General features: G+C 40.7%; 3 protein-coding genes across 6 annotated transcripts; 1 reads left to right on the forward strand and 2 right to left on the reverse strand.

Annotated features, from left to right (window-relative positions):
- Positions 1-812: 812 nt before the first annotated feature.
- spint1a (serine peptidase inhibitor, Kunitz type 1 a) lies at positions 813-9,980 on the reverse strand. 2 transcript variants are annotated; one of them, XM_026152748.2, is made up of 10 exons: positions 9,240-9,980; positions 8,616-8,773; positions 8,330-8,471; positions 5,765-5,932; positions 4,525-4,566; positions 3,925-4,053; positions 3,762-3,812; positions 3,471-3,641; positions 1,975-2,037; positions 813-1,783 (listed from the first exon to the last, which is right to left on the reverse strand). In XM_026152748.2, the coding sequence occupies exons 1-10, from the start codon at positions 9,646-9,648 to the stop codon at positions 1,599-1,601; spliced, it is 1,518 nt and encodes a 505-aa protein (XP_026008533.1). In that variant the 5' UTR covers positions 9,649-9,980; the 3' UTR covers positions 813-1,598. The 2 variants fall into 2 exon arrangements, with proteins under 2 accessions (XP_026008533.1, XP_026008532.1); XM_026152747.2 differs by having other exon boundaries at positions 3,925-4,056.
- A 3,156-nt stretch (positions 9,981-13,136) lies between these two features.
- On the forward strand, positions 13,137-20,135 carry ppp1r14d (protein phosphatase 1 regulatory inhibitor subunit 14D). Its single transcript, XM_026152177.2, has 4 exons — positions 13,137-13,723; positions 19,068-19,148; positions 19,522-19,554; positions 19,655-20,135. Exons 1-4 carry the CDS (start codon positions 13,544-13,546, stop codon positions 19,721-19,723), a joined length of 363 nt encoding a protein of 120 aa, XP_026007962.1. The 5' UTR covers positions 13,137-13,543; the 3' UTR covers positions 19,724-20,135.
- zfyve19 (zinc finger, FYVE domain containing 19) lies at positions 19,889-24,393 on the reverse strand. 3 transcript variants are annotated; one of them, XM_026152174.2, is made up of 12 exons: positions 24,171-24,393; positions 23,963-24,084; positions 23,811-23,864; positions 23,570-23,721; positions 23,319-23,461; positions 23,056-23,164; positions 22,708-22,926; positions 22,472-22,548; positions 22,200-22,301; positions 21,950-22,113; positions 21,618-21,715; positions 19,889-21,100 (listed from the first exon to the last, which is right to left on the reverse strand). In XM_026152174.2, the coding sequence occupies exons 1-11, from the start codon at positions 24,222-24,224 to the stop codon at positions 21,637-21,639; spliced, it is 1,275 nt and encodes a 424-aa protein (XP_026007959.1). In that variant the 5' UTR covers positions 24,225-24,393; the 3' UTR covers positions 19,889-21,100; positions 21,618-21,636. The 3 variants fall into 3 exon arrangements, with proteins under 3 accessions (XP_026007959.1, XP_026007957.1, XP_026007958.1); XM_026152172.2 differs by lacking the exon at positions 21,618-21,715; XM_026152173.2 differs by having other exon boundaries at positions 20,895-21,715.
- Between the last annotated feature and the right edge of the window lies 1 nt (position 24,394).

A 24,394-nucleotide genomic window follows, 5' to 3' on the forward strand; every position in this document is an offset into this window, starting at 1 on the left:
GTTGGTAAAATGTTGAACCCATGTGCCATTATATCACACTTTATGTTGTTAAAGTGTGGAGAAAGTGTTGCATCATGCCAGTGAAGTTGACAGGATGTGGTTCATTTTCTGAAACTGCTTAAACAGACATTAGCCGAAGTGGTTTGACTCATTTCAGCCTCAATCATTGCTAATGTGAGCCAAGTCGTGCAAAGTATAGACCAGACAAGTAACCAAACACAACAAAAATACATTTGCACCTAAACCCAAAACAGCAAAAGCATATTTAATGCTCTTCAAAATGTCTACAGTCTAGGCTACATTGTGATATTACTGTACAGATTTCAACAACTCAGGTACTTTTATAAGGTTTATAAACTGTATTACCTGTGACTTTTAACCACCTGAAGGTGAGACAAAAACTTATTTAACAAATAACTCCACACACAGTCACCAGGAAGTGTGTCATGCTCTCCAAGGGTGTCTTAGAAAGCTAGTGTGTATTACTACAAACACATACCTGAAGATACACACGCAGAGCCCAGATAAGCAACATGGTAAATCTATAAAAACCAATAAAAGATCCAATCATAAAGTATATTAAAAAAAAAAAAATCAAAAATCTAATTTATTAATCATCCCAGCTGCACATGCACAGACAGGCAGCAGCGTCAGAAGTCTGAAATACTAATTTCACTAACAAAAAACCCCCAAATCAAAGCGTGCGGCACATTACACAAGACAGTGTTGCAAGAGCTGACTAAATGAAAACTGAAACGTGTTCAAGCGAGACAGCCGATGTGTTTTGCATGACAAAGATTTCTCAAATAAAAGTGAGTTAATATTTTTATTAAGGAAGAACATCACGATCCAGCAAATATGTACATTTTATGCTGAATAATTAACTGCAAGTGTATTTATTAAAGCGTGAATAAGGAATTGATAATATATGATGCTTGTTCTAAAAACAAATATTTAAAAATGATCAACCCAGAAACTTCAGGGTAAAGCGTTACCTTCTGAAATTCTAAGAATATTTATAGCATTAACTATTCATATGAAATCCATGGGAGTATGTAACAATAGTTTGTAAAACACAATACAAAGAAAATTGGACAGAGTAAAGAAGGCGGCATTAAAGCAACCGCAGTGGCAGTTATGTAATGTCAGTGGCGTTAAAACATCACTGACATTACATAACCGCCAAATTTCCCAGATTTCAGTTGTAAAAAAACAAAACAAAATCAAGAACATTACTTTGTAGAAAGAGGCCAGTTTGGGCCTGATAAGAATGTAGACTTTAATAATTTAACTGTCCACACGGAGCTATAACATAATTTAATGCAACGATGAACATGTAGAGAACCTTTTTTGGGGGGGTGGGTATGGTTAAAATTGATCATGTCCTGTGGAAATCTACTTTCAAAGAATTAAAAGTACTTTCCTATCAGCCTGCACAAACTGCTATCCAACAACTCAAAAAAAAAAAAAAAATCAAATGAAACCTCACATTTCATCACTGATGACGTCCAAGACATCCTTGGCTGTACATTACCTTTAAAAACATACATCTCCAACTCGCAACCTCAACCAAACACCAGCCTTTCTTTTCTCATCGATCAGATGGGTTTGGTGGTGCTATTGTAGACCAGAGCGTCTCTGCTCGGCTCCATCGTGGTGTACGTTGCATTACTGGCAGGCAGACGACGGTGCTGGGACTTCCTTCCCTTTAGGAAGTGGTACACCAGGATGGCTAGAACGATGACAATAGCCACACCCAACACGATAGCTAACGCTAAAATGGCTGTTAAAATGAATTAAAATAAGCATTACAATTACAGCATTACATTTTTGGTCATATAAGATCTGAGCTTGAAAAGAGGGTGAAGAGTAATGCTCTTGATGTAAAAGTGGTAGGATGGGTATTTAAACCTCAACGGGCAAGAAATGATTTTCCTTTGGTACAGGCATAGATAAAAATAAAGGGTAATATACCTGTTTGGCTGTCACTCTCACTGGTTTCGCTCTCTTGTCTTTCTCTTAAATATACATCATTTTCTGAAAAACAAAAAGCAGTATGTCATTAAAAAAAATAAAAAAAAGTTCCTTTAATATTAAAAACAATCTTTTAGAGGAAAGAGCAGGTGTAAAACCACTGCTGAAGTTGGAAATTGTTGGTAAACTCTTGAAATTGTAACACAAGTTAGTAAAGGAGTTCTGAAGTGTGGAGCATATAGATCCAAACCTATTTATAATACCCCAAATGCCACATAAACACTAACAAATAACTATCAATTTCAATCAATAATTCATTCATTTAAACCAGGGATGTCAGTCATTTTCAATCGTGGGCCACATACAGCCCACTTTGATCTCAGTGGGCTAGACCTGACCAGCGAAACTATGTGAAATTACAGGTAAAGTTCTGATATTTTATTGCCCTGATTGTCTTGTAATTAAAAAATATATAGTTTTCTGTAAACTTGTTCACATAAAATGTCATTTTTATTTTACTGTGAAATCGCTGTAAAAACAAACAAACAAACAAAAAAACCTCAGGGGTGTCGTTACAGGGCCAATTTTGGCCCCCGGACCATATGCTTGACACCACTGATCTAAACAGTAAAACCAAGCAACCTGTTACTCTTTAGCATGAAGCAATGATGGAAATAACTTAATATTAACTTGCAGATTTCCTTTGGCCAAACACTTTGACAGTAAAGACAGAATGAATTACATTTTACTGCTTCTCTGTATGTTAGCATCTTTTTACTAATCTGGCAACGAGCTAATATTTGTGTGTCACCGTGCGACTCGGCTATAATTCATACGGTTCATGAGTCTCATTCAGCCGTATTCAAATTATGTGCAATAATGCATGGCCCAAGGTTTCAGTATCGGTTATCATCACCTCCAGCAATAAATGCATAAACATTTTTTGGACCATATGGTAACGCCAGTTTGTCATTATACAAACAGTTCCATATTTACAGACCCAACAATCATGTAGCAGAGTTGGCATTTAGTTGTTTTCACCTGAAACAATATTTAGTTGGCCTTTTTCCTCACCAAATGATCACTAGCTAGTTGTTGGCAGCAGCTGGGCAATAATATACAGGAAGTTTATCAGGGCTTTTTATGGTCCACAAAGGCTCAACGGTGAGATAAAAGATAACGCGAGGTCCACTGTGGAGCTGGCTTCTATCTTTTGTGGGTTCGTGGTAGAATTTATTTGATAAAGAAGTTAAACCTACTGGAAAATAATTCATTTACAGTTCACCTTGTTTACAGTTCATTGTGAGAGCTGTGAACTGCTCCATCAGAACAGGTATGAAATGTCACCTCTAACAAAGGCGCCCAAACTAAACCCGAGGAAAACAAAGAACCATTTAAACTCATGTAGCATAAAAATGGCATGAATAGGAAATTGTACTATCATATATGAAGTCTGGGATTATGTGTACTATAAATATATAAAAATAAAACCCTACCTGTGACACCACGACAATAGTCTTGACAGGCCTCCTCATTCTCAAACTTGTTATCATTTCCTCCGCAGCCACCGTAGTTGAAGCGCAAACACTTCCGTTCGATGGGTTGGTAGTACCACTTAGTCATACTGTCCCTGCAGTCTCCTGGGTCGGGAGTTTCTGTGCAGTGTGCTGTGAATTTCAATAAACCACCACTAAGGTTACATAGATAATACCAGCCTGTGCTACATTTAGAAATAGCTAATTATATAACAAATAAACTCTAGAGAATGGCTTAGAAGCTCCAATCACCTTTTTTTTCATTGACTGGAATCTGCCGCAGAATCTCAAAGTTGTCTTTCACTGACGACCACACAGGAGACAACACCAGTTAGCATGACTTTCAAGAAACATTTTATCAGAGTGCTATCAAAGCCCCATTTGTCATCCCACAAGCCCGTTAGTTATTGCTCACACTCGTCGCAGTTCTGCTCATCAGAGCCGTCGGTACACTGTGGTGTTGAGTCACACTCGAGTGCAGGATCCAAACAGCAACCATTAGCACAGGTGAATTGTGTCGCATTACACGGAGCACCACATTTTTCTGCTGTGACACACAAACATAAGGGAAAGTGTCATTTGTACTGCTCTATGGCCTAGATAGATATTTGCCCTAGATAACTAATTATATCCAATAGCTAATGAACCATCAGACAACTATCACCTAGAGTTGTGGTGAACTTAGCAGTCAGGCCATAAATTTACATAGTTTTGGTTGTGAGAACAGGTTTTTGTCAAATGGCCAGAAACACAGCTTCAAGGGAATTCTGATGGTGTTTTGTAATTGTGTAAATATGAAACTATGTGTCAGTACAAATACATTTGTAAAAGTAAATAAATCACTTTTACATGTTAGCCAGTCCCTCATTAGGAACCATTCAGCTTGGCATCAGAGACTGTGAGAGCAACACTGAGGTGACCAAGAAAAACATACAGAGTAGAAAAAGTAGACATGCATTTCCAGTTGTGCACATGAGGCTTCTAGTCTTTTGTTCCGCGACCATCATTTACCTACCTTGATTTTTATGAATTGGTAAACCTCTACCAGATCCTTTTACTGAAAGAAATAAAACAAAAGGAGATTATGATTAAATGAAAATGATTTGTTAATTTTTTTTTTTTACCAGGGAGTAAGCTACAGAAAGTCGTTAGTATTGAGATTTTCCTCAAATAAAAAGGGGTTTGATAATCTTAAGGAGAAGAAATGTTCCTTTCTTTTAATTACAAACTATCAGTGAAGCCATAAAAAAAGAAGTAAAATCTTAAAAACAATTATTACAGTGGAATTGAAACAAAAGTACCGGTACAGTTAATTCCCATCTTAAATTTGAGTAGATTTAAATCCAGACCGAAACAACTGTATCTGAGAATCTTGGAGAATTACACCGAGCTTTTAGATCAGGTCACTGACGTGTCCTGACGGTGACATTTCACCTCTTCAGGCAGAAAGACGACAACTTTCAGCAATAGTCTGCTATCTCAGAATCACTCAGCAGAGAGGCTGAGGAGGGATTTTGTCCCTTGGGCGATCAGACAGTATAACACCTGGGGGGATGTTTTCAATTTTTCAAATGTTTTTAAATAATCAATTAATATATTTTGTATTGTATTACTACTACTTCTATGTTTTCTGTTAATGCACCTGAGGAGACATTTACACCTACTCTGGAGAGCAGTCTTGATTTGTTGTGCAGAGATAAGTGTACATTTTCTTTACCATACAAAGGACTTTGCACTTATCCATTAGAATCGTGTTCACCGGCATTTTTTGGAACAAGCCTTGAAATTGGCTTTGAAGTCTCTACTTGATTTTTCCTTTATTTAAAAAATAATAATAATAGTTCATCTTCACTTGCAGGCTCACGTGATTACCTCTCACAGCAGGAGCTATTTGGAGAATGAAACAAAGCCAAAGTCTCGCAGCTCTGGGCTCTGTGTGCTCAAAGGGCTGGATCTCTGACACAGTTCTGTCTGTGCTGATGTAACTACTCAAACGAAAGCTTAGACCTGAACCTGACACTTAGTGGCAAAAACACTTGTTTTAAATTGAAGGGAATGCTCTAAAACAGGGCTTGAAAATGTAAAAGATGTATACCAGGGCAAGCAGTTACAGTTTGTTCTCTAGATATATATATCCTCTTATAATCTGTAATGTAAACCCCTTCAGTGAATTGACACACACACATATTAATGATCTGTCAGTCATTTAAATGAAAAACAACAAACAGAAGAATAAAAGCATTGATCACAGGTACCTGAACCGTGGCAGGCCTTAACGCACTCGCCCTCAGTGAGATAGTTGTTGAGATTCTCCCTACAGCCCCCAAATAAGAACTCCTCACACTTTTCTTCGGCGCCATTGTAATGCCACCGAGGGAAAGAGCCACGACACGGTCCAGCCTTCTTCGGAGCCATACAGTGGTCTGATGGGACACAAAATAAAAAGGATTACCTTTGAATCACAGCTAACTTACTCCACCACACATTAAATTTCACTAGTAACTTCACAGCCTGTATGTGTTCACTTGAAAATATGAAACCTGTCAACAGCTTATCAAAAGGCCATTTCTTTGTGACTTTAAGAGGAAACAAATTGTGCTTTTTCTTATTTTCAGTAATATAAATGCTGCTAAGATCCTATTAAACACGGCCAGAGTTTCAAGCTATGAGCTCAGCGTGTGTGCAAGAAACCCCTGTGAGGCAAAAGGATTCAGGTTGTTCTAAACGCTCACTCTTCCCTCATGTATGTTTTATCACTCGGCTCTGGGTATGAGGACAGAAACCTCACACACCTGCTGTTCAAATATTATCTGTGTCAGGGGCAGCCAATTAAAGAAAGTTGGCTTAAAGGGCAATTAGCACCTTTCCCTTTAAGACCAAGCACTCGTGCTGATAAGTCAAACAGTGGATGAATCAAGATACTGCGCCAAGGCCCTGTGTTAAGATAAATAAGGATAATATGGGAATTTAATTCATCAAAATGACTCTAAAAGAGTCCAACTTGAAAAGTAGCTGAAAAGAAATCATAAAACAGATCCCCATTAACAAATATAAAATGATTCACTATTAGTCAATGCTTTAAATGTTAATCAGATGACTTTCTGAAGCAAATTAACAATATGACACTTGCTTTAAGTCCATAATCCAATCTGATCAATCGTATGAGACAGCTGTCCTGTCTCATACGCGATACTTTATTTGATGAGATTTTCTTTGACGTGTGCTTCCTTGTTGTCTTGAGAGCAGACAGATAATTACTTATGAAACTGCCGTCCAGACAGAAAGAGGGAGCAGAAAAAAGAAGTGGAGAACAAAAGAGCTACAGATCATGCGAATGTGGTTAATGACACAAAAGATCATAGATTCTTTTTACACTGGAAAAGGAAACGTAGCATTTGGAAGTATAAGCTGTACTTTAATTGGTAAGTTCTCGTATTATTTCTTCATTCATGAATGGCAAGAATTGTCATGCAAGAGTCGCGGCACTGACACAAAGGCAAGTCTCAGCAACAATCACACATATTCCACAGAAAGCATTCCTGAACATTATTCAGCACTAAACCTGTTAATGGGTGACTGAACCAACTGCATGGTTAGAAATCTTTTCCTGTCCTTCACTATATAATCAACCAGCAGATGCAGAACTAAGCAAAAGACAACCCCCTATAGCGCACACGTATTTTTTAAAAACAACAGATTTTAAATGACTTAATTAGTACGGACACTAACATTTACGGACATTGACTTTTTGTTTGTGCCGCCTAAGCAGAAACCAGACTGACAGGTTCTTCTGAGTTGGGGGAGGAGTGATGGTATCGGGGGAACAGTAAAAACCACACCGATTGAGACTGCTCACTTCCGTTTTCTCCAGAGAGCGTCATGTCGCCTTACTGTGGTATTTTACAACAGAAGCGACCTGGATATTACTTCCCCTCACACAAAAGGAGAATATTAAACCAGTCGCTTGTGCTCCAAAGTTCATTTTCCTGCTACCAGCCCTCCTTCCCCAGAGTCTTAGAATTGGGTGTAATCCCTTTAAAACACAAGCTTTTATCCCTCTGTGTTCATGTTGTCATGTCACTCTGTCCACAGGAATGATTCTAGCATGTTGTGACATGTCTGCCAACATGGAAGGACTTCAAGGAGCAACTGAAAACAAGCTGCTTGGAAATGTTTAATATTCCAGGGTCAGGGTGATGCAACAGAAAATTAATTAATTAAAATAAATAATCCATATATTTACAAAATTATCATTTTTTGGGAAATATCTGAATTAGGACGTCTTGACCCCATTAAAGAAAATGTCAACAAATACGATACGGAGGAAAACATGACTCATTACAACTGAAACTGAACCATAGCTCCTGCCAGTCTATCAAGTAATGAAACATATCGGCCAACTCCAAGCTGAGATGTAATTTCCAGCTTCGGACTGGCAGCGCGGTATTTATGTCATGAAGACTCTGATCTACAGGGTAAGGTTCTCTCTCCATTTAAAACTTAAAAACAGATACATGGACTGACTCTTAGATATCACTTTTCTGCTTCAGCATTCAAAGTGCTTTATACAGCAGCCTCAATAACAGAAATAAGCACCTTTGTTCTACACCTAACCCTTCTATCTAAACTTCCAACTGTGATCGTGCCAGAGGATACTTTGGCATACAGACTGGAGAAGTCAGGGATAGAACCACCAATCCTTCAAATAGTAGATTCCTTGCTCCACCTCGTGAGCCACAGCCACCACATAATTTAAATCCCAGTATGTTCAAATCATGCTGAAGGTTCAAACAGCATCTTTTTTCAGACTAGATACTCACGCTCAGACTGCTCAGGAGTGAGGACGAGGACCTTAACTTCGGTTGAATCCGACTGGCCGATAGTATCCGTAACAGTCAGCTGGAACCTGTATTTCCCAGATGTCAGGTTGGAAACAACCATTTGGTCTTTAAATTGGATGTCCTGTAGGGCATATAAAGACAGTGTCTCACGTTTTTTTTAGTGAAACAGCAGGTGGAATCAATACAGTTATAGCAGATATTCCTATAAATAAATGCCATCGTCTTAAAATAATGGTGGTAAACTCAGGTTTGTCACTCTCCTCACCTCATAGACAGCATATAGATATTCGGTGAGCATTTTCCACTTGTAGGACACAATCCCTTTGTCATCTCTGCTTTTCATACCATTCAGTACCAGGCTTTCATGAGGCTGGATCACCTGGCCCGGACCTCCATCGGCCACTGGACGACGGTCATCAGTATCTAGAGCGAAACCGTGAGATTGGTGGGAATCACATTTTGACCAGTTTTAACAGAAAATGTAAAAGAAATAAGCAACAAAACAAAAACAGTACAAGCAACTAAACAAGCTGAAGAGAGATGAACATGCTAACCCTTCCAGGCATGTAGGAACACGCAAAACTGAAGATTACTGCCATAGATATGAAGAACAAGATATGCTTGTTATCATTAAACAAAACAAAAAAAGGGTGAATCAAAACTAGTGGATTTAATTATCGGAGTGTGCTAACAAATTTGGCAAATTCATGACCTTTAAGCATTTAAACAGGACACCCTCATAATGTCTGTTGTGAAGTTGGGTTCCTTAGAAAAAAGAAATGTCACTACTGGATGTTCCCACAGTTACAGTCCGTATGCATGTCAGATATTCACAAAGGCATAACTAACAACACTATGACAAATATTCTTTTGTGAGTTTTGGCCTTACCTGGGTCGGGGTGATTAACATGGTACCTGCTAAAAATGTTCTTGTGGATATAACTGTCGTATCCTTTCTTCCCAACAAAGTGGCAAACGTATTTCTGTTTGTACAGGCAATCAAAGAGAAAGCAGGAGCTGATCGTGCCTCCCTCCTCTCCCTCCTCCATGAAGGCGACATTGCACCTGGAATCTTTGCAGCAGGCTTGCACGCAGTCCTTGTGTCGATACAGTTTCGGCGACGAAATAAACGTCGCTCCGTCTTTCACAGATCCGTCGGCATCGAGCACAAAGTCATCCCGACCTTTCTCGAATTGGGCCAAGCATTCCTCACCAACCTGCTGACCAGCGGTGGTTACAACAAGTAACAAGAGCAGCAGCGCACACGCACCCGATCGTCCTTTAATTAATGAATACATTATTTTAAAATAAGAGTCCCACAATGGCAAATTGACGCAAATAAAATCCAGAAGTGAAAGTGAAATCGGTTCAATATTTAAATATAAAAACAGCCACAGTTGGGAAAACTTATAACAAAAAACAACCTAAAAAGAGAGACCAGTTTAGGCCTCAAAGCTAAACAACACTTCTCCTCCTCGGCAGTCGACTCTGATTAAACTAACAACTTCCTGATATTCCACAAGACGTATCTGAGTGCTACCACACTGATCTGACGCTTTACGAGACTGAAACTCAGAAGAGATTAACCTGTTTGATGTCGGCAAAAACCACGGAGTCAACGACATAGCCCAGGTGACTCACCTGAGATACAGGAAGTGAAATTCCACTCTTGAGCCGCGCCACTCCCTTCTCTCTCCTAACAAAACAGGGACAGAGGACCGAGCGTGTGAGTGTAAAGCAGCACTGTAAACACCCGGGCGACACTCCAGTCAATCATTCAGTCCTCAACCTTTAGGGTTGATTTCAAGTTCCATTAGTAGATAATATCTAATAAAATAATATCAGTCAGCAATAAAACAACTAAACAAAACACACGTATTTATTTTAACGCTATACAAACGGCTGTTTTATTTTTAAAAATGAATTAGTAAATGAGATAAATCTAAAAATCCGTCAGATAAACCAGTCGTTGGCAACAAGAGAAAATACACATATTAAAATGAATGAATATAGAAAAAATACTATTAAATCTTCTTTCATAGTAATCAGAAATGTAAAGCGAAAACCAACAACAAGATCTTGAGAACTCTGCGTGCCACCAGTTTTAACGTGCATGCGCACTGAAGTCTCTCGATCTGCATTGAGGGGATTAACGCTATCTATCTATCTATCTATCTATCTATATATCTATAGATATATATATCTATAGATATACATATAGATAGATAGATCACCCTAATTTTTTTTTCTTGATAGTTATGAAAAGTTGTGGAGACCTCGTTGTGTTGAGATCTGGTGAGCATAGCAGCTGTCACAGCATTTGAGTGTCATTTTCACACTCATGAAAACCATTTAGTGACCTCCTCTGCCTGATGGGGGGAACTGCCACCTCTGAAGAAACCACTGCCATCAGGATAGAAACGTTTAATCGCATGATTTAAGTGATCGGGAGAACTTTGTAAAGTGAAGTGACCATGCACTCTGAGGAGACAAGTAGAAGTAACACCTCTCCCCGCAAAATAACACGATGATAGCATGCCCTACCTACACCACACATGAATCACTCAGTTGTGAGAATATGGAGAGGAATGATTCATCGGTTAATATCGTTTCCCACTGCATCTCTAGACTAGTGCCTGTGGCTTTTGTACCACAGACGTGCATTTATCATTGTAATAGGGTTTGTGCACTGCAACACAATATCTCCCTTTATGTAAATGTCACTGAAAGGTTTTTGCTGACAACCTAGGGGGAGGATTGCTCTTCTGTTTCTCCTCACATATTGCACTAATGCACATCAAACGTGAGCTGCTGACCACAATTTCCAAGCCTTTTTTTTTTTTTTTTGAAACTGATGTCTTTACCATAGATGCAAATTAGGAATTCTTCCAAAATGGAAAAAGCTGAACAGTCTCTGTGGCTGTGAAGCTCCTCTTTCAGTGTCTAATTACTTACCCTATTTTTTTTATACTGTCACGGACCTAAAATGTTCATGAGCTTTAATCCAGAAGATGGCAGTATGGCCCCACCAAATGCTGAACAAGCGGCTTGGGTGAGCAGTTTATTGTTTATTTCTAAAATTACTGTAAAAAAATAAACAAACAAACCAAAACATGCGTCTAGCCCTAATATGAAAAAACAAAACAAAAGGACCCATCTTTTAAATTCACAGCAGCCCCAGTTCTCTTTGTCATAGTAATACTGAGCTGATTCAGGCTGGTGACTCATTAAAATATGTGACCAGTCAGGAAGCAATGCATGAACCAGGTGTGGAGCAACAGGAAGTTGATAATCAAATTATGCAATGTAAATAATTTGGTTTAGAAATGTTGAAAGACAAAAACACTCAGAAAATTACTATCTTGTAGAAAACAAAGTTAGTGGGGTTATCTGTGAACTCTGCTGCCTAAAAGGACCCATCTTCAGCCCTACGGGTCACACGAGCTGAGGTCAAGCTTATGTGGGTGGCTGTAGCTCAGGTGGCAGAGCAGGTCAGCCACTAATCAGAAGGTCGGTGGTTCGATCCCAGGCTGCACCCTGGCTGCATGCCAAATATCCTTGGGCAAGATACTGACCCCGTGTTTGCCTGCTGGTGGTGGTCAGAGGGCCCGGTGGCGCCAGTGTCCGGCAGCCTCGCCTCTGTCAGTGCGCCCCAGGGCAGCTGTGGCTACAATGTAGCTTGCTATCGCCAGTGTGTGAATGTGTGTGTGAATGGGTGGATGACTGAATGTAGTGTAAAGCGCTTTGGGGTCCTATGGACTAGAAAAGCGCTATACAAATGCAGACCATATTTATTGGCCCTGCTTTCTTTTTCTGTCACCTACAATGAGTCACCCTGATAGGCCTGAGGTGAGAAGGCCTAGCCTTTTTTTTAGACAACCCAATAGAGCAGAACCAAGTAGCCATAAGATGGGATGGATGAATTTGTTTGCTTGGAAAGGTGAGCTGCTCGAGGCACTCAATAATTCAGTGTTTGTAACAGACGGTGCATCAGTGGGTGAACACTTGCAGGCATGCCTGATGGATAGTCCCTGCCAAAAGCCAAAAAAGCTGAACCCCATTATTCATATCGTAATACGATCTGTGGAAACTCTGCAGCCTGTTGCCTCTCTTGTCTCAGCTGTAATAATCTGGCATAGGTGTCCACTACTATGAATTTTTTTGACCTGTGGGGTGGAGTGCTGCTGTTTGACTTTGGAAACACTGATGCTTTCAGACTTTTGTCGTTTGACTTCTAAAGAGTCATAAACACTGCTGCTGCCGCTGCGTCATCCATTATTTACCTGTGCGTAACTGAGGATGCCAGTTGGACTTCAAGGCTTATTAAACGCACACCTGATAATACCCATTATAAAGGACTAAGCAGCTACCATACTAGAGGAACCCTGGATCACCTGTCAGGTTGGGGGGGACCCAGCTATAGTTAGAAGTGTTTGTGAACTTAAGAAGCATCAAGGATGGCAAACCCATTTGAGTCTGTCAACTTATAAATACTTAAGGTACTTTTACTGAGGGGGGAAACAATAAAAAAGAACACGAGTGGTGTGCCAGTAATGACAGGATTGGCAAGACGTGCAATGATCAGAAGGGAAAGATCAAAAGTGCAAAAGGATATGCTGGGATATTTTCACCCAGAGTTATTATCCTAACTTGATTGAAGGCAGTTGCCCTTTCACCCATTCTCCTCTTTTTATTGCTGTAATTGACCTATGCCCACTGCCTCCCCCCAACCACCTTTCCCCACCCACCCCTTCCTGATATAAGACAGACAAAGAGAGCAAAACGCAAACACACACCCTGTAAAGTGTGTGCACATACACACATGCAGAGGCAAGCTCGGAGCCATATCTCATTACCATTCTACTGATAGTGCAGCCAGTGGGTGTTGCAAGAGGAGGAGAGAAGGAGAGCAAGACAGTGAGCTTTAGAGAGGGACAGAGAGAGAGAGAGAGAGAAGGGGGGTCGGGGGTGAGGACAAGCAGGGAACCAGAGGCAGTGCTAAGGAGAAGGGAGAGCACGAGCACTCCACAAAGATAACAGGAAACACAGGAGATACGTGTGGGAGCAGCGTATCACTAAAAGAAAAGCAGAGACAGAGCTGGGGATTCAGAGCCTGCAAGTCCAGCGTGCCTGTAGGTCTGTCTGTGTTCCAGCTCGGTGCGTTTCCACGGATTTCCTGAGGCCGTGGCAGCCATGGCATCAGACCCTAGCACCCAGTCCAGGGTGATGTTCCAGGCAACAGACAAAGCAGAGGAGCCGGCGCACCGCAAACTTGGCAAGCTGACAGTCAAATACAACCGCAAGGACCTGCAGAAGAGGCTGGATATCGAGGAGTGGATCGACGGGCAGCTGCACCTGCTGTTTGACTGTGAGGTAGGACGGGGCTGGCTCACACAGACACTCACTCAGAAGCACGCTGTGCCGGGGGTGGCCAAAGAGGAGGAGAGGGGAGCAAGTAAGGGGAGAGGCACCGAGCCGCTCAAAAAGGGTGCTTGTAATAGAAACGACAAGAACCTCATAGGGGAGTGGGTGGTAGGAAAGTAGCTGTGTTTCACGGCTGTTCTTTCTGGTACAGAAACCCTCGCATGTCATCAAAATGACTGAGGTGCCAGCTGTGTGGTCTTCTGCACTAAGAGATTGAATGATTTTGCAGAGAGGGGACGTGACTAGTAAGCACGACCACAATTACACACCTCGGTCTCTTTAAGCATACGTGGTCGCCATGTGGCTACATTAAGATACGAGGCGTTTAGATGATGTCCTTGCACATAACAAAGTTGTACAGTGAGGCAAGCAACAGTAACAGTGAGTCAGTGCACCAAAACAATTATGTCACAATCCAACGTCTGCGTGTCTTGTGACAGATTCACCCAGTCACTCAGTAACTATGTAATCGAAAATACAGTACATAGTTTGATTGCTCACATATAAGGAAATGATTAACGATGATGGTTTCGATATAGAAATTAACATGCAGCAGGCATTGGAAAAAACAAAAGATATGCAGTCTGTATTACCACAGGACATGTGATGGTTAAAGAGTTACATCATGGAAAAGCATTACTATTACTTCCATAGCGAATTTATTCCATGCTCTGAAGACGGCTTCGTTTTAATACAGCGAGGACTCTACCAACAACAACATCCTTCATATCTTCCCTCCTGCACGGTGGGATGCAATCCAATTATGTCATAGGCTCCATATTGATTTGCTTGGCGTTCACTAAGGGGAAACCATGGCAACAGATGTCTCGTCGCCTACACGAGGCGGTGTGGCACGTTGGAATTAAGGGTGCCTGTTAAAGGAGGGCGAGCTTTCCAGTGACGACGTGGATCAGATGACAACGCAGCCTCAGTTTCGTGCCGGAGAACTCAGAGACAAAGTGTTTCTCGTTTCTCTCAAACCACACGGAGGCTCTCCTCACTTTAAGATGGTCTAGAGCCACCTCTCTGCCTGGCATCCCTTTACATGATCAATAAACCCTTTTCATGTTGCATAAAGCAATGCATAATAGTTAGGGCTGAATCTGATGACCCTGAATCCTCTGTTAGTTACACTGTGAGTGTTTCTTCTTCACTCTTTATTTGTGTTTATACACATTTTGTCCTGTCCTGGCTGTGTCTTTCTGAGTCTGGTTTTGCTGGAGATTTCTTCCTCATTAGCTCAAAGGTGGTCGTTACCTTTACCTTACAATATAAAGCCCCTTAAAGTGACTGCTGTTGTGATTTGGTGCTACATAAAAAAAATTGAATTGTAATTGAATTGAATATAGAAACACTGCAGAGCACGAGCAGGTGGGCAGATCTATGGCTGCCTGCGGACAGGGAAGTTCTGTGGAGAAAATCTGAACATGATTAGATAACGTCTTTATCTAAACCAGGGTTAAGCCTGGCTGCCTTAAAGTTAAACCATTTGAGTCACAACTCAGGGTACTTAAGTGTTTTCCTCCTCAGGATACTTGTTTTGTGAGCCTCTTGGTAATATATGTTAATATGCTTGCGATGCTGAGGGCAGAATAAATCACATTAGTTGAAACTGGGACACGTAGACAAAAACAGATCCAAAGTCTTGTCTCTGTCTACTCTTTTGATCTTGTCCCAGAAACATACAATTATTTTAGTACTTCTGCTTTTTCGTTCTGGTTCTAACGTGATCTAACATAAGTGTAATTGTGCAGCACATGTACAGCACAGATAGCAGATGTTCGCCCTGCCGCAGGATGGACGGATTCTCGGTATAACTGACAACAGAGCAATAACACAATGCATTTCTTTGATGGGTTTACAATAATACCTGCTACCACTGACTTCAAGTACCTTGTCTTTACAATTTCCTTAAGACAAACCTACATTCTTTACATATGGAAATTAAGGCTCAACTTTCCACTTTGGATAGCCTGAATATTTGCATCAGGTCCTCATGTGGGATTATTTGCTCTTGTCCACGTGCACAGGCCAGTGTAATGAATTTTGCATGGGCTCAGGGGAAGGTTCCTTTGTTGGTTCTCTGAGTCTTCCGCGTGGAAGCATTTACCGTCAGTCCCCTGTGTCACCGCCTGAATTATTTAGACACATCTCTAATTCATAGAAAGCACTGCCTCAGTCTGGTGTGGCGGCTTCCGTTTGCAGAGTTCACACCTTTCAAACTATATACTAAGTAAAGAATTCTAAAATAGGCAACGCAACCTCTCAGTCTGCATGCTTCGATTTAGACAGACACTTCTATTTTCCCCACTGAGTGTCAGTCTTCTTTAGTGAAAACTTGTTTTTTTAAATGTGCAAACTGCAGAAATTTCCACTGAGAGACAGTAATTTGTTTGAGACTTTATGCAGACTGGGATGAATCCTATGAAGTTCAGCTGATTCTTGTTTAAAAAATTGCTCAGATTTGTATGTAATTAGACAACAGGATAAGGCTCCCTTTTTTCTCTTGCAACTCTGCCGTGACTCACTTGCTGAAGTTAATGAATATTTTGAGATGTGGACAGCTCGTGCTTCTGGCAGGAAAAGGGAAGGGGATGATAAGTTAACATGTGCCGGCATCTTCTCGAAACAAGACACGTTTTCCTGGGCATGGCTTCCTGTGTAATAACAAACACCATGATGAGCGTTTGATGTTAATGTTAATATCTTGTTATAAGGAAAGGCTAGTGAACCGTGTTACTGACTGTGTTATGAAATTACAGGAAGTTCAACTAAACCTGTTATAATAATAAAAAAAGAAAAAAAAGAAAAAGCTGTCGTGTTGTTAGCTGCTCATGCCCACAATAGTGACGTGTTAGTGAAAATAGCAAACCCTTCCTGTCTAATCCCTGCTGCTGCTTAGCAAAGAATAATACAGCATCATCAAATCTAAGTGTTCAGTGGTCACAGCAATAAGCAAAGTTTAGTTTGCTTATTATTCACCAGCTGATTATTAGAGCTATGCAAAAGTGGTAATGCTCTTCTTAATATCAGTAAATATCCAAATTGAAGCTGAATAAAAAATCAGACATAGCTTGAATTTCCTGTCTGGTACTTAATAAATGTCAAGGAGTGATATTGATTGCTCAGTTAACAGGTCAAAGGTCACCAAAGTCATTATTCCCTTGGGATATCAAATGTCAACATATTACACAACAATTTTCTTGGCTCAGACACCCTCTCTTGATTTAAGCAGTGAGAATATCACATCCTAAGGCAAAGCTAATGGCAAACACTCTGCACATAGTAGCTACTGTTCTATATGTGGACAGTTTCCCATCACTGCAGCTCAGGAGTGCTTGTTGAGAGAGTTTTAGGTCAACTCCCGATAATGGTGAAATGTAAAAATTGTAAAATTCCGGTGGAAGTCGTCTTATCTTCGCAACATATTTGCACTACTACCATCTGAAGCTTCAGTCCTCTGAGAGCCACTTTGATATTCATGAATTTCAGCATTAGTGCCAACATTGGTTTTAGCTTTAGTATATTGCTTTTTAACTTCAAAAAGTGCTGCTGAGATGGTTTCCACCCAGAGGCCTCATTAAAAGGCCCTTTCCCTCTCACAATGAAGGTAAATCCCGGCGAGAAATACTGGGAAGTTAGAATGAGGATCAGATTGTGAGTCTTCGTGATAAACGCATGTGTTCCTCCCAGCAAGAGGAAGCCGTCGCTCATTGATATTCAGCAGTGCTCTGCATTGCCTCACTTTCAGAGGCAGACTGAGGAAGTTTAAGAGCAGTATAAGTACATTAGAGAGGTTTCCTTTTCACTGGACATGAAGTATACTTATACACATTTCTATTCTCATACAATTATAGTAGAGCCACTGAATGGCTCCAAATGGTGAAAATTAAACCTCTTCAGTCATGTCATAGGTAATCTTAGCACTGTTTGGAATGCATACTGAACACAATTCTACAAAACCCCAAACCCCAATCCATTTTAATAAATACAAGTATATTAATAAACGTATTCACTGCTTTTTTTTCTTTTAGTCATTAAGATGCTTTGTTGAAGTTTTTCAGGATTACACTATCAGCACTTTTGAACCAGGTCAAGTACAAAAAGACCAACCGCAGTACAGTTGGTAAAGCAAAGTCCATAAATGCACAGCTTAGATATAATAATAATAATAAAAAAACCTTCGGCACTGCATTTATCCTGCAGACATCAGCAGAATTACACAGGGTCCAAATTGGCAGTGTGTATCAATTAGAGGCAGGCACGGGGGCCCATCTATTCTGCCACTCAGCACTTCCGCATTGATTAGCTCTCTCTCCACATCTAGAAAGCTGTGTGAGCCCCGTCCTTTCATGTCATGAAAGCTCCCAAACCAGAAAATATTCCTCCTAATAAAAAAAAGAGACCACACTCGTCAAATATGAGCATGCACCTGCTGACTCCAGATATCTTCGAGTTCCTCCAGTGAGCACTCCTCATTCTCCCTGAAAGGTGTTCAGAGCTTGTTACATGAAGTGATTGCTTTGCTATATTTGGCCTTGAGAGTGGAGAGTGCTATGTTTTACAGTCTTCACATATAATTGCTGCTAATCTTTAAAAATGATGCAATCTATAGGTCGTTACATTGCAGTTGGGAGCGCTCGTGGGTTTGTGTTGTTTTTTGTTTTCCAGGTGTGCAGTATTAAAAACATGTGACGTGCATCAGAGATTAATATGTAAAAAAAAAGTGGCGGAGCTGGGAATGCCAGCTGGCTGAACCATCCATAAAATCTGAATCCTGAATCCTCATACAGCCTTTCTGTCTTCATCCATCAGCCCACTGCAGCTTTTCCCATCAAGTCAATCAATTTTTTATCCTCTACAGTAAACCCACACCAACATAACTAATAAATTTGTCCCATGTTCCTCCCCTCACCCCCAACCAGTCGTCAGATGGCTGCCCATCCCTGAGCCTGGTTCTGCCAGAGGTTTCTTCCTGTAAAAAGGGAGTTTTTCTTTCCCACTGTCACCAAGTGCTTGCTCGTCGGGTTGGAATATCTGATTGGTTTTCTCTCTAAAGTGCCTTGATGCGATTTTCGTTGTTATTTGGTGCTATATAACTAAAATGGAATTGAACTGAAAACGTAAGCCTTCTGTCTGAATGACTACGCTTAGTTGGCTGGAAAGATGAGGAGGGATAAAAAGCCAAGAAGCCCACATTATACAATCCAATTTGTAGGAGTTTGTGAGGCATGCAGAAACACAAGTCTCAATGAATATGGTCTTTAACTTTTATTCCTCTCCACTCTCACAGGAAGAAGAGATCCCAGAGTTAGAAATCGACATAGACGAGCTCCTGGAGCTGTCGGATGAGGGGCAAAGAACCCGGCTGGAGGTAGGATTCTGTAGAATAGCCTAAATACTGATCTGATTAAACATCCCAATTGCTTGTTAATGACTTGTCAGTCATTTATTATTGTTGAGTGTATCTGCAACTAGTTCCCCTAAATTACATATGTATATTAGTGCTGTCAGCGTTAATCTCGTTAAAATGACGTTAGCGCCATAACAGCATTAACGCGGCAAATCTCCGGATCGCCCCATGTGAGGGCAGCACGGCAGTGAAGCCCCTCGCTGTCAGCACTAATGTACATATTTGTATTTGGTTGTCCTTAAGAAGAAACTGACTCGTAATGAAATCCTGTTGTGCAATGTATTCAAAGAAAAAACAATGGAGAAGTGTATACCTCTTTCTGTTTGTTCACTAGGAGTTGTTGCAAGAATGCGGGAAGCCAAAAGAGGTGAGACAAAAACTTAGAAAAGAGGACTGAAATAATAAGTCTACTTATTGTTTTAAAGTTACATAAAAAATTAAATAAAATTTCCCCATCTTCTCCACAGGATTTTATCAACGGGCTGCTCTACAGGATAAAGGGTCTACGTAAAATGTCAGGTCCACTGAAGAAATAATTGTAGGTCAAATTAAGAATGGAGACAATGTGGAGCCGCTCATCTTCCCGTCCCCCCACGCATTAACCATTTGGATGCCTGTAGGTGTGGATCAGAGGGACTATATTCCTGCCCCCTGCCTCCTCCTGCTGGGTCATCATCAATGTAACACCAGAGCTGTGGGGCTTTGAATTGATTTTTTTTTTAATGTTATTTCAAATTCATTTATAGACTGCTTCAACATTTTGTTTCCCAATACCATACCAATAACGTACACGTGATACAAGCTGTACTGACTATTACTCAGACGGACTGTTTCTTGTGTATGACTGTACATTTTTAGTTGCTTATTTATGTACATAAATATTTTTGTTCAGATAACAGTGTTGTCAAAATGTAAAAAAAGAAAATAAAAACATTTCAACATTTTCAAGACAATGCTCACATCTGATTTTTAACAAAGTGATACATCAATATGCTTCATCAGGTATTATCATTTCCACTCATTCAAATAAATAGTGGCGTGTACATTACACTAATTGGTTTACAGTACCAGTTAAACTACCCTGAGCTCATAACTGCTCAGAAACACAGATAATGATTTTGCCCTACAGTCTGCAGACAACTTTCCTACAGAACGGCAGTCAGCATTTTATTCCCAAAACATAAAGTAGTGTTTTCAGGCATTTTCAACAGATTGATGGAAACAAAGGAAACTTTGACATGTCAAGAGTAGGTGTAAACACACGGAGATCAGCAACAAGATGTTCCATTAAGTATGCATCCATTATCCTCGTCCATTTCCCGTCTGGGGTATGTGTATGACACGGCCAGAAAAGGCACAGTAACACTTTCCATATGAACCTTAATGGAGCAAACCCCAAGAGAAGAGTGTAATTATGGTTTCTCCTCAGCCAGACAGTAATGCACGCTGATGAGCCTGCACTCTGGCCTTCTCTCTGTCAAACACAGAGGGTCTTTCGGGTGAGGTCTCCACTATAGAAATTTATATGGTTCTCCTCAACTTCTCTGACAAAGGCATGTATACTATAAGAACTGCACTCCTTACAAGGCCTGACAGACTGAGATATTTTTATCAAGTAATAATACGTTGGATCTAAAAAGGAAAAAAAATAAGGCTTTAATGTTTAAATTAAGACTAAGGTATGCTGCATGCTCTCAACGACGTGACATAGTTGCTAACACTTATCCTTTATTTATAACGAAATTACACACCCAGCTGAACACAGATTACAAGAGCGACTGCAGTGACTGCCAAAAGAAAACAAAGCCCTTAGTAATCCTTTTATACTGACTCCTCTGTGCTTCTTCGGTGCAGAGCTGACAGCAGTCTGGGATTGTACATCATCCCAGATGAGCTCACGACGTGTCTGCTTTCTGTATGGGTTATAAAAACTTGGAAATCATCATATGATGACAAGTGCAAAAGAGCACTTTAAATAAGCCTTTGTTGCCATTAGGAAGTAGGACAAGTCACAATAAAAATAAACCCAATACTTCTTATTCAGATCAACCATATGAATTTTTGGGATTCCTATGTGAAGCGGCCGTGCAGGTTTGCTGCAATACCTTCACAAATATTACATACGTCTATTTTTATACATTCCACAAAAAATAAACTATATTTAAGATATTATACATATTATAATGCATTTACATTGTGTTTATGGTCCTTATCTAACCCGTGCTTTGCAAGAAATATTACCAGTGGTTTCTTATTATGCTTCATTCAATTAGTTCAGCCTTAGCATTTACTGAATAAAATATGTTGAGGAGTTCTGATGGTTTGTGGCTTGTTTTAGATGATTAGAGAGACTGTTTTCTAACAATAGTAAGTCACTTAAGGCTAATGAACAAGTCTAAGTGTGATGGCTGGCCTAACTCTACCAATCACCTGCAGCTTAGCTTCACTATCATGTCTCCCTCTTCTTCTTTGGCGCAGTGTAGTTAGTGGTGCGATGCTCCTTCCTATCATATTTATCATGGCCTTCCCTGGGGACATAATGAAGCATGGATTGATAATTCATCAGACTAAATACTTTATATTCATGCTGCTTAACAGTAGGGCAGCAGCTTGCCTGCAATTTATCTGGGTCATGGTATGCATTCCAAATCACAGAGATCTTGTTTTTTTGTGTGCAGTCAAGGCTTCCATGCAAAAGTCTATCATGAGTCTAAAGTTAGGCTTTTTTTCTTTCTTTCTATAATTAATGCATTTCATACTACCTGAAGCAGCGGTTGCAGTACAGATCTCCATCACAGGTGTGACATCGAAGGCTGGCATCTTGGTTACAGATGCAGCACCACGGAAGCTCTTCTTCGTCACTGTCTGACGGCTGATGTGCATCGGCAGCAGGTAGGTTCCTGCTCTTAGGTGTCGGAGGCGGAGCCTTTAAAATAAAATCAGATCGGGATTTAAATTTTATGCACTCACGTAGCTTTAAAATAAAGAAATAATTCAAGCGTGGTTTTGTACCGGTTTCTTGGACGATTTTTTATTTTCCCTATTCCTTGGCCCACTCTGTTCTAAAGGTATGTTGTAGCCACTGGCTTCATCTAGTGTAGCTTCTTCTGAGAGCTGAAAGCATACAAGAAAAAATAAGAAGTGATTAAACTGGCAAAATAGCAGCCCCTTGTGGCTAGGCACACTGGTCTGAATTAGTTCACTTGCACCTTTAGGGGTGTAAGATGTACGCAGAAACAAATTATTTATAGTTCATTATCATCTCATGGTTATTTTTGCCACACCTGTTTTAACACTCTCATAACAGCTTCTTCTTCAGTCTCCTCTTCACTGTCAGGTTGCTGGAAGTCCTCCATAGTAACTATAAATGAATCACAATGAAAATGGGGCATGATACACTAGCATGCTAGGACTTCTGTCATGGAAACTGCATTTACAACGCACGTCCTTATCATATTTTATGACACACTAGTGCGTGGATAACAGATAAGGTGAGGTGAATGGTGCTCGAATAACTCACCTTTGTCCGGGTCCTGCCCCTTCAGCTGTGCCAGCCTCTTTGCCATGTGCAGGATCTGATCTTGAGAGTGACTTTCTTTCCTCAGCTCCTCCATAGCTTCCTCGAGCAGATGGGCTTTCTCAGCCTCCAGCTGCTTGGCTGCATCCTGGTTCTCTTCCAAATTCTCATCCAATGTACCTGCCTCACCTTTATTGAGATCATTCATGCGGCCATCTACACCTTCAGATTTAATAACAGTGTTGTTCAGTACCTGTTTATTAATTTTACGATATAAGAATGAATGTTATGACTGACTCATTACTTATTGGTTTAAGGCAGGTAAAATCAGGGAGAAATGCAATATCTTACTGCATTCAGGATTTGATTGTTGGTTGTCAATTGCAACTTCGTCTGTCATCTGACTTATCAAATCATTGGCTTGTTCAGTCTGGGTCCGGTTTTCTGGAGGCTGATGCACCTACAGACATGAATAGACAAGCATATATACTTGGAGTTAAGGGACACTGTTTAGTATTGAGTTCCCTCTAAATAAATATTTGAAGCTATTGAGCTACTGAGCTGTACTGTAAGGCCTAAGATGTTACAAACAAGCAGGAAGAGATTCAGCTCACAGGTCGAGGAGCTTGAGATGGTGGAGGGAGACCCCGCAGAGTGGCCAGACGGTCCTCCATCTCCTGTGCAGAAGGTACTGGCTTGCTGGGAGCTTTCAGAGCAGCAAGTCGGGACTCGAGCTCTTTGTCAGAGGGGACAGACCCTGAAGAGAAGGCAAAAAGCTTACTCCTTACCTTGTTTTGGAAAATATTATAATATTACTGCACTTGCTGGATTAAATAAAAATGAGAGCTGCTAAAAATCTTATTACTAGGTGCTGTGTCCTCCTTGAGCTTTTGAAGCCTTTCAGCAATTGCCTGATCTTCTTTGCTCAGGCCGCTGGTTGGTGGATGTCCTGCTTTGCTGGTCCTCACAGGCTGTGTTGGCTGTCCTTGCTGTTTGGCCTCAAGTGCAGCGACCCGTCTAATGGAAGACACGTGTACTTTAGATGTTATGAAACCGCTGTGCTGCCAAAGTTTAAGTTCTCCCCTAATTTGATCGTATACACTGACTTTTTATAGTTTTCTGGAGGAGACCATCTGCCAGCACTGGTTGAAGATGGCCCACTAAAAAGAAAGAAATTAAAATGAGAGAGAAGCTCCAAAGTCCAAACAAAACTACTTTTAGGGGGGTTTTTTTCTTCCTTGCAGGGTTTGAGCGTTACCTGGTCAGATTACCATGGCACTGTTTACAGACCTTCTGCTGGGTGTTGCCACAGCGAGGCACCACAGCACTGAAAGTCAAGCAGCTGGAGCAGAAGGAACGGCCGCAGTTCTTACAGCCCAGCTATGACGAATAGTAAATAGATCACTTTATTCAAAATGTACCTCTATGTATGTCTATGTGGTTAGCATTAGCCGTGAAATACTCACCTCCTTCTTGAAGAGGCTAAACTTGGATGCACAACAATAACATCGACTGTCCATATCGACACATGCAGAGGCTCATGGGTAGGGGGATGTTAATGCTATCGATACAGCTACAGTGCGTTAAAATGTCTAAGAAAACACACTCAGTCGTGAGCATTAATTTGGCAGCTAGCTACTAGCAACTATTTTCAGGTGTTCATTCAAAACAGGAAGCAACGCGGAAGAGG

Source organism: Astatotilapia calliptera, chromosome 19 (genome assembly GCF_964374335.1).
Source record: "Astatotilapia calliptera chromosome 19, fAstCal68.1, whole genome shotgun sequence".
Lineage (NCBI taxonomy): Eukaryota > Metazoa > Chordata > Actinopteri > Cichliformes > Cichlidae > Astatotilapia > Astatotilapia calliptera.

What these genes read in the sequence shown, in the direction of transcription:
- zfyve19 (XM_026152172.2), bottom strand. Translation starts at nt 24,224, where the DNA reads ATGGACAGTCGATGTTATTGTTGTGCATCCAAGTTTAGCCTCTTCAAG. An exon ending in CCTCCAGAAAACTATAAAAA is followed by an intron (nt 23,722 to 23,810) that starts GTCAGTGTATAC and finishes GTCTTCCATTAG; the next exon opens with ACGGGTCGCTGCACTTGAGG. An exon ending in CAAGGAGGACACAGCACCTA is followed by an intron (nt 23,462 to 23,569) that starts GTAATAAGATTT and finishes CCTTCTCTTCAG; the next exon opens with GGTCTGTCCCCTCTGACAAA.
- spint1a (XM_026152747.2), bottom strand. Translation starts at nt 9,648, where the DNA reads ATGTATTCATTAATTAAAGGACGATCGGGTGCGTGTGCGCTGCTGCTC. An exon ending in TGTTAATCACCCCGACCCAG is followed by an intron (nt 8,774 to 9,239) that starts GTAAGGCCAAAA and finishes GTTTCGCTCTAG; the next exon opens with ATACTGATGACCGTCGTCCA. An exon ending in CACTCCTGAGCAGTCTGAGC is followed by an intron (nt 5,933 to 8,329) that starts GTGAGTATCTAG and finishes GTGTCCCATCAG; the next exon opens with ACCACTGTATGGCTCCGAAG.
- ppp1r14d (XM_026152177.2), top strand. Translation starts at nt 13,544, where the DNA reads ATGGCATCAGACCCTAGCACCCAGTCCAGGGTGATGTTCCAGGCAACA. An exon ending in ACCTGCTGTTTGACTGTGAG is followed by an intron (nt 13,724 to 19,067) that starts GTAGGACGGGGC and finishes CCACTCTCACAG; the next exon opens with GAAGAAGAGATCCCAGAGTT. An exon ending in GGCAAAGAACCCGGCTGGAG is followed by an intron (nt 19,149 to 19,521) that starts GTAGGATTCTGT and finishes TTTGTTCACTAG; the next exon opens with GAGTTGTTGCAAGAATGCGG.